The 13,403-nt window shown below is 38.6% G+C and overlaps 1 protein-coding gene across 1 annotated transcript in view; it reads right to left on the bottom strand.

Moving 5' to 3' along the window:
• Positions 1 to 13,403, bottom strand: part of CUBN (cubilin) — a 258,721-nt gene that overhangs the window by 214,290 nt on the left and 31,028 nt on the right. The window contains exons 18-21 of the mRNA XM_081135485.1: positions 3,805 to 3,949; positions 3,399 to 3,577; positions 874 to 1,039; positions 314 to 530 (exon numbers count right to left, since the gene is read on the bottom strand). Of these exons, the coding sequence (XP_080991611.1) occupies positions 314 to 530; positions 874 to 1,039; positions 3,399 to 3,577; positions 3,805 to 3,949 (707 nt within the window). The remainder of the gene's footprint in view (positions 1 to 313; positions 531 to 873; positions 1,040 to 3,398; positions 3,578 to 3,804; positions 3,950 to 13,403) is intronic.

The raw sequence follows: 13,403 nt of genomic DNA, 5'->3' as shown, positions 1-13,403 counted from the left end.
AGCAGGCTAGTAGTTTCCTGGGCATGGGGCTGAGGGGCAGAAGTAAGAAATTATTATGGGCAGAAGGAAGAGTTTGAGGATAATTGGTGTCTGCATTATCTTGATTTTAGTTATGCCTTCATAGGTATACACATCTGTCAAAACTTAATTGTGAAAGGTCAAGACTACAGAGCAGTGATATAGAAATGGTTATAGAGAAGCTTGTTAATCTCACCTGTTTTTTTTATAACACAACATGATAGATTTTAACATCCTTCACTGAAGCAAGAAAATTTTAGTGTGAAAAAAATAAACAAAACCAAAATAATCTCACCTCCCAAGAGATGTCTCAGAACCAGTGTCATAAACTTCCAGATAGTCACTTGTGCAATTATAGTGAAACTGCAGATGAAATCTTCTGAATACCAAATTTATCAGGTAGCCAGATTCGATTACTATGTGCCAGGTACAGTTGATCCCGTGGGGGTAGATATTTGGATGACCAGGACTTTGAATAACTCCTGTTGGCTCTGTAAGAATTTTTCCACATGCTGTTGAAATAAAAATAATAATTGTTAGAACAAGCAACCAACAAGTTACCTGAAATTCAAGATAAAATAATCTGATCATAAGCTCTTAAAAGCTCAAAAAGAAAAATTTTCCTTATATGCCACTTCAGATAACTTGGTTTTTCTCTTATTAATAGACATCAATTAACTATCGATATGTGCTGCTTAAGAAATATGTATTTTTCTTTAGAGTATACCTTAAAATTTTATAGTGTAGGTAAGTACACATCTACAGCATAGATAAATTTTCTATAATAATTTATTTCCATTGTTTACTTATTCTGATATAAGCCTGAGAAACAAAGCAGAAGAGTCAATCACTTACCCAAATCTTCACTACTGAACTTAGCCATGAAACCATGATTTTCAGTAGAAGAACTTTTCACAAATATGACATAAAGAAAATTGTATACGGATGTGATAAGCGAAGGTATGTCTGTGCCACAATATTTTTTATTTTCAGTAGAACCCAAAATGGAACTGCTACCAATCTAAGGTTAAAAAGATATATTCAAATTTATTATTAGATACTTATTTTGAAAAACTGCTTTAAGAATAATTATTTCTGAAATGTTTTTATTAATATAATAGAAGTCAATTTCAGAATATTTTTGTCATCCCAAAAGAAACTCCATGCCCATTAGCTGTCATTCCCTATTCCCCTCAAACCCTAGCTCCAGGCAGCCACTAATTTACTATCTCCATAAATTGTCTATTCTGCATTTCAAAGAAATGGAATCACACAATATGTGGCCTTTTGTGACTAGCTTCTTGTACTTAGCACAACGTTTTCAAAGTTGTGTGTAATTACTTCATTCCTTTTTAATGCCATATAACATTCCATTGTGTGGATAAAGCACATTTCGTTAATTCATTCATTAGTTGATGAACACTTAGATTGTTATATTGTTTTGCTATTATGAATAATGATTGTAGTCACTCATGTACAAATTTTTGTGTAGACACATATATTATTTTCCTTAGGTGTATATCTAGGAGTGGAATTGCTGGATCAAATGATAACTCTATGTTTAACTTTTTGAAGAACTGCCAACTCTTTTCCAAAGCAGCTGTGCTATTTTAAACGCTCACCAGCAGTGTACAAGTGTAAAAGGGTTCCCATTTCTCCAAATCTTTGCCAACACTTGTTATTATCTAATCTCTTCTTTATAGCCATCCTAGTGGGTATTCTGCAACTTACCTCATTGTACTTTGACTTGTATTTCCCTGATGATTAGTGATGTTGAGCATCTTTTCATGTACTTATTGGCCATTTGTATATCTTCCTTGAAGAAATATATATTCATATTCTTTGCACATTTTTAAAATTAGGTTATTTTTAATTTTGATGAAGTCTGATTTTTCCTTTTTTTGTTTGTATTTTTTTGTCATATCTAAGAAGGCTTTGCCTAACCCAAGATCACAAATACTTACCCTTACATTTTCTTCTAAGAGAACAGGGTTTTAGCTCCCACATTTAATTCTGATTCATTTTGACTTAATTTTTGTGAATGGTGTAGGAAGGGGTCTGGTTTCATAATTTTGTGTGTAGATATTCCACATCATTTGTTGAAAAATTTATTTTTTTCTCTTTGAAATGTCTTGGCACTCTTTTCAAAAATCAATTGGCCACAAAGTTATGACTTATTTCTGGATATTAAATTTTGTTCCATATTTTGTTTTATATTTTTATCCTTACTCAAATAATACACTTCTTGATTACCACAGCCTTGTTCTGAGTTTTACAATCAACAAGTGTGAGTCCTCCAACTTCATTCTATTTTCAAGAATGCTTTGGTTATTCTGGTTCCCTTGCATTTCCATGTGAATTTTACAATCAGCTTGTGAATTTGTGCAAAAGTGTCAGCTGGGATTTTGATAGGGATTGAATTGAATCTTCAAATAAATTTGGAAGGTATTACCATCTTAACAGCATCAAGTCTTCTAATCCACGAACATGAGACATCTTTCCATTTACTTAGGTCTTTAAGATCTTTCAATGATGGTTTGTGGTTTTTAGAGTCCGAGCATTACACATCTTTTTCAAGATGTATTATTTAGTATTCATTCTTTTTAATGCTATTATAAATAGAATTGTTTCCTTGATTTTATTTTCTAATCATTCATTGCTAATGTATAGAAAAAGAAATGACTTTCACGTTTTAATACTGTATCCTGTAAGTTGAATTTATTAGTTCTAATAGTTTGTGTGTGTGCATATGCTCCTTATGATTTCTCTATATACAAGATCATGTCATCTGTGAATATAGTTTAAATCCTTTCTTTTCATTCTGGGTGCATTTTATTTTCTTTCCTTGCCTTAGCTAGACTGTCCAGTGTAATGATGAATAGAGTTGTGAGAATAGAGAGCTTTGTTCTTTTACTGACCACAGGGGCAAAGCATTTAGTGTTTCGTCATTAAATATGATGTTAGCTGTGGGTGTGTTCTTTTACAGATGCCCTTTATCAGATTAAGGAAATATGCTTCTATTCTTAATCTGCTGAGTGTTTTTATCATGAAAAAGTACTGGACTTTGTTAAGTGCCTTTTCAGCATCTATTGAGGCAATCTTATGGCTTTTTCCTTTATTTCATTTTACATTATTTTCAGATGTATACAAATCTGGCATTCCTGAGATAAATCCCACTTGGCCATGATATATAATCCTTTTTATATCCTGCTGGATTCAGTTAGCTAGTATTTTGTTGAGGATTTTTACATCTATATTCATAAGAATAGTGGTCTGTACAAACTAGTTTTGTTTTATGTAACTGATTTGAAGATAACATGACATAATATTTTTATTAACGTCCAATCAAATGTAAATATTCAAAGGAGTTTTACTCTTACCTCAATATAATCTGTATTACAGTGGGCAGAGCTGCCGATTTCAAAGCCAGTGAAGTTGAGAAGAACTACTTGGCTTTGCGGTTGGTGGATGGTCCACCTGCAGATCCTTTCTCCTGGATACACGTTAGGATAAAAGGGTGAGCGAATGACCCCTTCTCCACTTAAATCACCTCCACAGGCTGTAAAGATGAAACTGAGAGTAGTGTTTGTGCAGAGAGAAATGATCCTTGCCCTCAGTTTTATTGCAAATTCCAATTATGTGCAAGGATATAATGGAATGTGACATTACTATTAGAATTTTTTCCTTGCCACTTGAGGACATAAAATGGCAAAATTATTTCTAGAAATTAAAAGGTTAAAATCATGGAAATTGCACATTTGAAAATTAAGGCTCAGGCTTTCTTACCCACTTGATAAACAGCTCTGAAGCCAACTCTTACAACAGAAGCATCAATTATGAACCTGATCCAGATGCTATTAGTAATGGATTTAATGTGAGAGAGGGTCTCATTGCCACAGACTTTTCCAAGTAAGTCATCATCATCTCGAACCTAAACAGAAAAATAAAATAGATCTGTAATTCTCATCAACAAAATTACCTTGGCTGGGTCATATTCTTTGGAGATAATAAAATGGCAGATTCAAAATGAGTTATAATCTAATTTGGGTTACACATTTATATTATATTTGACAGTAGTCAGTGGGTGATTTTTTAGCACATACAATAACACTAAATATTGATAAAATCTTAAGCCAAAAGAATCCGAAAGCATAGATCCAAAACCAAAAACATTTTTTTAATCAATTAAAAATGTTTTAATTGATTTCACCTATTAACATGGATAATATTTTTGAAAAAATTCTAAACCCAGTCCTAGAAAAATGAATTCACTCCATTGCTAGACTTAAATACCAAATCGAATACGAGAAAAAATGTAATGCAGAAATCGTCTGAAATGAGCAATTATAAATTAAGCTCATTAGTAGGTTCAAAACGAAAAATCATACATATCCATAGATGTCACAAAGTTTATAAGCATTCCTATTTATTAGAAACAAAACTCTTAGAAAGTTAGGAGCAAAAGAAGAATTTTTTTCATATAATAAAGACCAATTGTTTCAGTCAATAGTCAATATCTTATAGTGTAGTGGCCCTGAGCACCACCTATGGAGTCACATAGCCCTGGGTTCCATTCCCACGTCCGTCACAAACCTCCTCACTTAATAACTGAATAACTTACTAAGTGTAAGCCTGGCTCAAGGAGTTGTTGAAGCAAATAGATAAAACAGTGTGAATTCCATAAGAAAATATCTACACATAGAAAATGTGGACTATTGTTATACCTGACACTAGAGCTTCCTCACTAAAATCAGAAATTGTTCCATTGATATACATGCTGTTCCTTGCATAGAATTATTTTGGGTGATCTAGCCATCTAAATATTAACTCAATCCCTCAATGAATGTTATCAAAGCATCAATAAATGCCAGCACCTGTTGCTGGGCATAGCACTGTGAAAGAGACACTTCACAAGGAACTTAAACAAGCAAGCCCAGTTTTTAAAAAAACGTGAACGTCGCATTTGAAAAGTACAGGGTACAATATTATTACTCCACATTGTTTCTCGGTAGGTACCACAGTTAGGCATCTTGGAAATCTGTGAAGGCATTTTTTTGCTTTTGTTTTAATTAGTAACACAATGGTGGCGGGGCGTTTAGTGGCTGGGGACCAAAGATACTAAATACCCTGAAATGTGAGAGACAGTCACACACAACAGGAATTATCCTATGTCCTGTGCGACATTCATGTAAGTGACAGTTTATTACTAAGTATAAAATCTAGTTTCCATCTGACATACTAAACACAAAATATTTTGGCCCAGTTATAATGCACACTGAATTTTCCAGGATGACAAGTAGAGTGTAAATTTAAAGAAGTTCTTTTTTTCTCTCTCCTGGAAATCTGCCAAGAGTTAGTCACCATTTCAGAAAATTTGTCACCGACCTACCCAGCCATGTCGGCTGTGTTTCTGCCGCAGCCTTCATAGTGACTCAGGGAGGAAGCAGCTTAATACTTTCACTCTGCCTTCAAGTGCATCTTGCCCAGGCTTTTAACTTACTGAAGTAAATATATATATATTAAGTTTATTTCTCCTAAATTGTATACCATGAACCAAAATGTTTTATGTAAATGTGGACGTTGAGGTCATATCACCCATGGGCCTCTTTTCAGAACAGTGAAAGGGTAATACGAAAAGGTCTTAAAGTGGAGAGAACCCTTGGCTTAACCAAACACTGAACTCATACTGGGGATTCTGGAATACTTCTCAGCAGAAAGAACCTTTAGGCTGAGATTTAAAGGCTTATCCAGGCCAAGACGAACAAGCAGTAGAAGGGAGATTTTAAAAGTATGATACTCAAAGCTGGCGGGGATATGGTAACACAGTCACTCTTATCTGAAGTATAAATTTCTGGAAAATACTTTGGCAGTATGTATCAGGAGTCTTCAAAATGTTCCTAGTTTTGGACCCTGTAACTCCCCTCTAACACACTACCGTAAGGAAATCATTCGAGATACAGGCAAAGACACACAAGGACCCACATCAAAGTATGTTCTATAACAAGAATTGAAAATATCCCAAATGTCTCATAATAGGAGGGTGATTAAGTAAATATGGTACAGACATATGACAGTCTTACAGAGACATTAAAACATCACACGCCTTTCCACTGACTCACACCAAACCAGCTCCTTTCTATGAGCTGTCACACACATTTTTTTTGCATGCTGTCATAAAGTTATGCTAAATATCTCTCTAGCCAAACAGCCATTCTCTGAAAGAAGAGAAATTCATGTATCCCCTTTGGCACCTAAACAGAACTTTGTAAACAGGTACTTAACAAATGCTTGTTGATTCCCTGATTTTAAGGCAGGGTAAAATGGTTCCATTTTTGTTAGAGATGCAGACATACGACAGTTCTTAGAAACCAGAAAGCATGAACACACAGTAAGATATCCTCCTGCTTTCTAATTCTCCAGGGTTCCATTTGCTTCTGCTAAGATTGGAGCCTCTCTTTTCTATCGTGCCCATTAGAAGATGACAAGAAGGAAGAAAAACAGCCAAATAGCATCAGAGTCAGCTAAAGTGGGCCATTCCCCTGGGCCTCACTAATGAAATTCAAGGGCGTCGGCAAGGAGAAAGGCAGCTGCAGTCCAAATGTTTGCGGAGGAACGTACAGTGCTCGGGGGCCCTAAACCTAGAAGCACAATTGATTTTGTCTGTGTTTCTCTCTCGGTGTGAAAATGAAACCTCGTTAATTCTGAAAGCTTGTATTCTCCCTGGATCCCAGGCACAGCAATACCTTAACCACAACCTCTTTGAAAAAGACTTTCAAATAAAATTCATTAAAGGTTCTAAAATGACCCCAAGTACTTTTGTAGCACATCTTGCATTCAATATTCTAGGACTTATGAATTTGCAACCCCCCTCCCCTCCCCAAACCCCCCCTCCTTTGTGCTTGCGCACTGGAATAGACTATTATTTCCCTGTGCTCTTTCCTTCCCACTGACTATGGGCTTGCTTTGCCCAGCAGAATATGAGCAGAGTGATGTACAATTTCCGAGTAGATGCTTTGGAGGTCATTGCATTATTCAATGATCTCTTACTTACCCCGCTCACAAGGCCAAGAGCCTGGGTCCCAGGGACTGATGGGACAGGGGACAGATCAAAAGAGCTGCCACTGACCCCAAACCAACATGTTAACACGAGCAAAGAATGAATAAATGTACATTGTTGTAAGCCACAAGAATGTTTTGTTTGTTACTGTTTTTGATTTGTTTAATTGCTATTGACTGTTTGTTTCTACAGCATCATCTGGAGAAAGGTGACTCATACTTGAACATGGATGACATGAACAGTTCTTCTTAAGAAGTCGGGCGGAGCCGTGCCATAGTCGCTTTCAGTGTCACACCAAACTCACTCTTTAGGGTGGATCACACAGGCAAAGAAACGACAGAGACTAACTCAATATTCTATTGTTCTTCAACCAGACCCAGATTTCTCACTGAGTGCCGAATTCACCCCCTGAACGCTGACTGTTTCAGACCCAGAGGCCCAATATACAACCTGTGGCCCACGATCTTTAGCCTGGAGTGAGAGCTAAAATTAACTGGGCCAAAAAACACAGTTTATCTGAAATGTTAAAAGTGAAATCTAGAGCCCAGCCAGCAGTCAGCTTTACCATCTGTCGTGGCTCAGGTTCCAAAGCTGCATCTTCATGCATCTGCTCGTTTGTTTTTATCTGCTCTGTGTCCAGATTTGTTTTTATATGACAATTTCAAAATATCTATTTTATCATTAAATTTTAATTCAAAGCAAGCCAAATATGCTGGTACTTGGGCTTGCTTGATCCAACCGAGAGCTGAAAACGGAGCTCTGCCATACAGTGGTGTTTAGCGTGTGGCTTCTTGTGGAGGGAGCTGCAGGTTGAAATGCCCCTTGTATCAAATACAGAAGATCCTGGAGGCCGGCCGTGGGTTAGTCTGGGTGCTCAGGAAAGGGGAGCGGCCTCACTCGAAATGAAGGGATAAAGGGTGAGGGATAAGAGATAAGAGAAGCTACACAGGGGCTAAAACTTATTTTCCTAGGCTGTTAGCCTTTGTTATTCATGATTGTTTCATGATTTCGTAGTTCACATTTTAAGGCTTTTTCTGCCTCATGAAACAGTGCCCCTTCTAATATCTCTGTCAATAACCGTATCTTTTATCTGCTGTTTTAAAAACCTGCTTTTCTATAGTCAGGAATACTTGTCTAGTTTTATACAGAAGTGTGTTCCTACATGATTGCAAACTCCAGCATGTCACTTTCTCCTCCCTGGTGTCTTCGTCATTGTCATCATCAGCGTTGTGTTAACTTTTAGTAGCCAGTCACTGGTGTGCGAGGCATTGCACTAAGAACATTCTCATTGTTTCCCTTTTGATTTAGCAAAGCCAAGTTCTTTATCCCCAGCTACAAAGCCATACACGGTCTAGCTCCCGCCTGCTCTGGTTGGCCTTTTCCTCTCCTTTGTGGTTCCAGCCACACTGATCTATTTTCAGTTCTTGGCGTTTACAAGCTTTTTCTCAATGCCGTCCCTAAGGCTATGTTGGCACCTCTAACCCGGGGTCCTCCTTCTCCTGACTCTGCATTGCTGCCTACTTTGCACTTTCAGGCCCCAAATGTGACATCCTTAGGGAAGCTACCTCTGACCATTCAACTAAAGTCAGTGGCCTGGTTATTTTCTCAGAGTACTGTTTCCTTCCTTTAAGATACGTTTCCTGCCCGGCCAGGCGTGGCTCAGCGGTTGGTTGAGCGTTGACCTAGGATCCAGGCGATCGGGGTTCGATTCCCAGTCAGGGCACATGCCCGGGTTGCAGGCTACAGCGGATCAATGACTCTCTCATCATTGATGTTTCTATCTCTCTCTCTCCCTCTCCTTTCCTCTCTCTGAAATCAATAAAGATGTATTTAAAAAAGAAAAAGAAAAAAGATACGTTTCCCAACTTGAAATTATGTATCTGTGTGCTTGCTTACATGTTTAATACATCTATTTATACACCCACCCCCCTAGCACAGTGCTTGGTATCTAAGTTGTCTGGTAAATATTTAGAGAATGAACAGATAAAAGAATGAATGACCCCTTCCAACCCTTCTAAGAAGAGTAATAGTACTGTTCCTATTACAGATGAGGAAACTAAGGCTTACTGATGTTGAATACTTGGCCTTTAGTAAAACAGAGCTGAAGTTCTTTATCTTGTTTCCATGCAATATTGTTTTCACTTATATCAGAGAGGACTCGTCATCCTCGAGATTTGCCCTAATAGTGTGCAGTGTCCTGGCTGATGCCTTTCCAGTCTCCTCTTCTCACTCACCGCTCTCCATCTCACTTGTTCCACTGACCTGTGGGCTCCACATGAGCCTGCACGTCCTGTACGTATAGGAAAGATCTATTCTACATGATACCACTATAATTCACCCAGTTATTAATAACAGGAAGGGAGCAAGGGAAAGGCCAGATATGATAAACACATCATTTGGGCAGCTTTGCCAGAAAGCAAAAACTTTACACTCCCCAGGAGACTGGTCAGAGGGAGATAGATGCATGTTCAGTAAAGTCGGGGGGATTAGCAAAGATGAGGTGTTTGCTGTCAGTCACACCTGGGGACAGGTCATTGGCCAGAATAGGCATGATCGCTGCAAGGGCACAAAATTTGGGATATTTAATCCTCTAAACAAGGTAATTCTCTCTCTTGGTTTCCTCTTATGCTCTTGGGCCTCTTATCGCAGGAGGCACACTCTTGGGCTCCGCTGCGTTCACCCATGTGGCCCACAGCCGTGTGGACCCCCACACAGTGGACTAATGAACTATAACTAGCCTGATGCTGAACTGGCCCCGGCTGCGACATGGAACAGAAACTCTGGACACTGGCTTTGCTTTTAGCTCCACTGAGTCCCCCGCTACACTTCTGTAACTGGACTAAGGGAAATGGGACTTTGGGAACTCAGGGATGTAATTCCAAGCAAATAAAAATCACTCGTTCTCCTGTGCGAGTCTCAGAAAATTCTTTTTCTTGGGATAGCGTAAGGACTCCACCCCCAGCAACCGGTGGGGAAAGGGATACCTCAACTTCCCTGATAACATATACAACTTTTCGTAACTGCAAAACTAGGTGGTTCTACCATTTCAATCTTTTTCCTGGCTCCCACTACAACAACCTATAGCATTATTTCACATGAGCAATGGCATATTTTATCATTTCATAAAAAGCACCAGGATGCAGGAGCAATTGTGAAAAAAAACCTGTGTTGACAACAACAGAGCCAAGAAACTAACCAAATGTTTCCAGTCTCTGCCAAAACCCCAAATCCAATATGCAAAACAACGCAAACTATTGAATATCTCCCCATTTCTTCTTTTGTGGGAGGGCATCTCTAGAAAGATGTTTGTCTGAACTAAAATTAATTTCAATATGTACTTAACTTGGAAAACAGTGCTCCTCAGCCTGCTCTTGTGCGTTTGCTGCATTATATTCCAGCTTCAGTTGTGAAAATTCTTACTCTTTCTGTCATTTGGGTTTATAATCCTTACAAATTATCCTGTGAATCACAGCCATGACAATCTGACCAGTGTGCCCTCTTGAGGGTAACAAGTACATTCAACTCAGGCAGACCAAAAATCAGAGACCTCCCTCAGCCAATCCCAAGGGGAGCGCTGAACAGCTTCAAGGCCTGACAAAGAGCAAGAGGAAGTCCTTTATAAATGAGTGGCCCCCTAAAGACACATGGAGATTGGGAGTGCTGTGTGGGGCCAGCTGGGAGTAGTCAGGTGGGGAGGAGAGGGAAGGAGAGAGGGAGATGATAAAAGGTCCGGAGGGAAGAGAAATCTTCCATGTTCCAGCTTGTCCTACTCTCCCACTCTCCCAACTTTGGGCTCCTAATTTAAAATCTTAAAGAGTTTACTTGGAAGTTGAGTTTCATCATGTCTCACAGGTTTTAATACATAGCATTTTATCTCTTTTGTTTTTTATATTGCCTGTTATTTCATGTTCTACTTCCTTCTTTAACCCAGCGATTGTTTAGGAGAGAGTTTATAGATTTGCAAATAGCTGATCATTAAAAAAAAAAAATTATTAGTTCTAGTTGCATTGCATTAAAAAGATACATGTACAATTTCTGCTTTGTGAATTTTCTAGGATTGACAAAATGTTAAAATATGATTAATTTGTCATTTAATGACACTTGTAGAATAGGTACACATTCCTTAGATTTCAGAAATCAAATGTAATGTAACTTCTGCCTGTCTTATTAATTACAGTTTTCAACTTTTCTATACCATTTATTTTTGTTTGCTTTCCATTTCTAAGAAAGAACCACTTCCTCGAAGTCCTCCTGTTTCCCCAGAAGGCACTGCTCCCCCTCTCCCTCCCCCTCTCCCTCCCCCTTCCCCTATCGGTCTTTCTTGCAGTGCTCCCTTTCTTCTTCCCCAAAGTCTTGGCGGGTAGGAGGCACTTTATATGGGATTAGTCAAAGAGATTTGGTGGAGTGAACAGTTTTATTCATTTCCTTCCACATCTCATTTCAGGCTGAAATGATTATTCAGCCTACTACTTGCATTCTCTGGGGTTGAAAATTAAACTTTCATTACTACCTTATGTATCTTTCACTCAGAGTTCTGATGGCTTATGAAATATTAATGGGAGGGACTACTTTTCATTCTGGAAAGATGCTTCTGTCACATGCATTGAACTGTTCTACACAATTCAAAAGCTCTCTTGGACAAAAACAGATAACTAACAGTTGATCTGTCCTTGCTCTGCTCACACCACACCACCCACAGTCATTGTGTGATTTTAGCAGTAGAAAGTTTAGTTGAAAGAGCTATATTAAATCCAAGGGTTAATACATAATTGTGTGCTTCTTGTTAGAAAAGAAAGAAAAGAAAAGAAGAAAGAGGAGAGGGGAGGGGAGGGGAGGGGAGGGGAGGGGAGGGGAGGGGAGGGGAGGGGAGGGGAGGGGAGGGGAGGGGAGGGGAGGGGAGGGGAGGGGAGGGGAGGGGAGGGGAGGGGAGGGGAGGGGAGGGGAGGAGAGGAGAGGAGAGGAGAGGAGAGGAGAGGAGAGGAGAGGAGAGGAGAGGAGAGGAGAGGAGAGGAGAGGAGAGGAGAGGAGAGGAAAGGAAAGGAAAGGAAAGGAAAGGAAAGGAAAGGAAAGGAAAGGAAAGGAAAGGAAAGGAAAGGAAAGGGCCTGGGCAAAACCACATTTATTATCTCTTGTAGTTAAATTTTATTCTCAAATTGTTATGGAGCTCTCTTACTGAGCAAAAAGTAAATCTGTCAAAACCACACATGAAAGAGATACACTAGGCTACGGTATCCTAGTCTTCATTTTAAGGGTATATTCACGTGGTAACAAGACATCTGGACCACATGACAAAAAGATCTGGGATTTTTAGAAGTGTGTCTAGCCACACTCAAAGAAAATTCCCTGTTACCATCCCCCCACATATCTCCAGAACCCCTCTCTGTTCTCCATTCTTCCCAAAGTTTCCACGGTATTCTCTCTCTCATGAATTGTTAGTAAATGGCAGTCAACTCCCCTCCAAGTCACCAATATATCTGAAATACCATTATACTTTTTTTAATTCCTTCGCTAAACATTTCACTTTTTAAGTATACCTGTTAAAAATGAAACCAACCTTTTGGGGAACAATACATTGAGTCCCATTAGCGTCATTTGTATTTGGTTCTAGCATGACTTTCTTTCATGCCCACTGTCTGAAAAACGTGAAAATAAGTGGATGTATTTTTTTTTTAAATGGGCTTAGTTCACACATTTTTCAATAGGTAGATATGACTTAATGTCAAGAACTTTGACCTAAGTCAATATATGCCTACCTAGAATCCCAGGTAGGCACGTCTAAATCCTATCGTGACGGTAACTAGAGTTTGAGCTTTGTGACCCCAATTTCCTCATTGTAAAGTTAAAGATTTAGATTAGATGACCTTTGAGGTACTTGATGTAGTAAAGTTCTATAAGTCAATTGGCTGTATTCCCTTAAGATGGGCGGTCAAGGATATAATAAAAAAAGTCCATTCGATTATTTAAATTATGATACATGACCTGTCCTTCTAATAATAGAGTTCTTTTATTTTTTCCACCAAAAACCCTTGAGGAAAATTTGGTCAACACTGGGTATGTGTGTACATCAGAATGTAAATACTTTAATGGCCAACCATGAAAGTCTCATCGGCTGTCTCTGAACTGATAAATTTAAGGCCAGAGTTGGAAATTTGCCCTGGGAAACCCTTGCACTTGTATAATGCTTTTAATTCGTTAAGCTTCTTTTACCATTCATCTCCTTGATATATGCTCACAAGGGTTGGAGGCATAGGTAGGGCAACTTACCCTGGATCTGAAGCATTCAGATAAAGAATTATCCAAGGTTGTACAGTCATCAAATGACTACTAA

Source organism: Miniopterus schreibersii (genome assembly GCF_964146895.1).
Source record: "Miniopterus schreibersii genome assembly, chromosome: 1".
Classification (NCBI taxonomy): Eukaryota; Metazoa; Chordata; class Mammalia; order Chiroptera; family Miniopteridae; genus Miniopterus; species Miniopterus schreibersii.
This window is presented reverse-complemented; position numbering and strand designations above follow the sequence as displayed.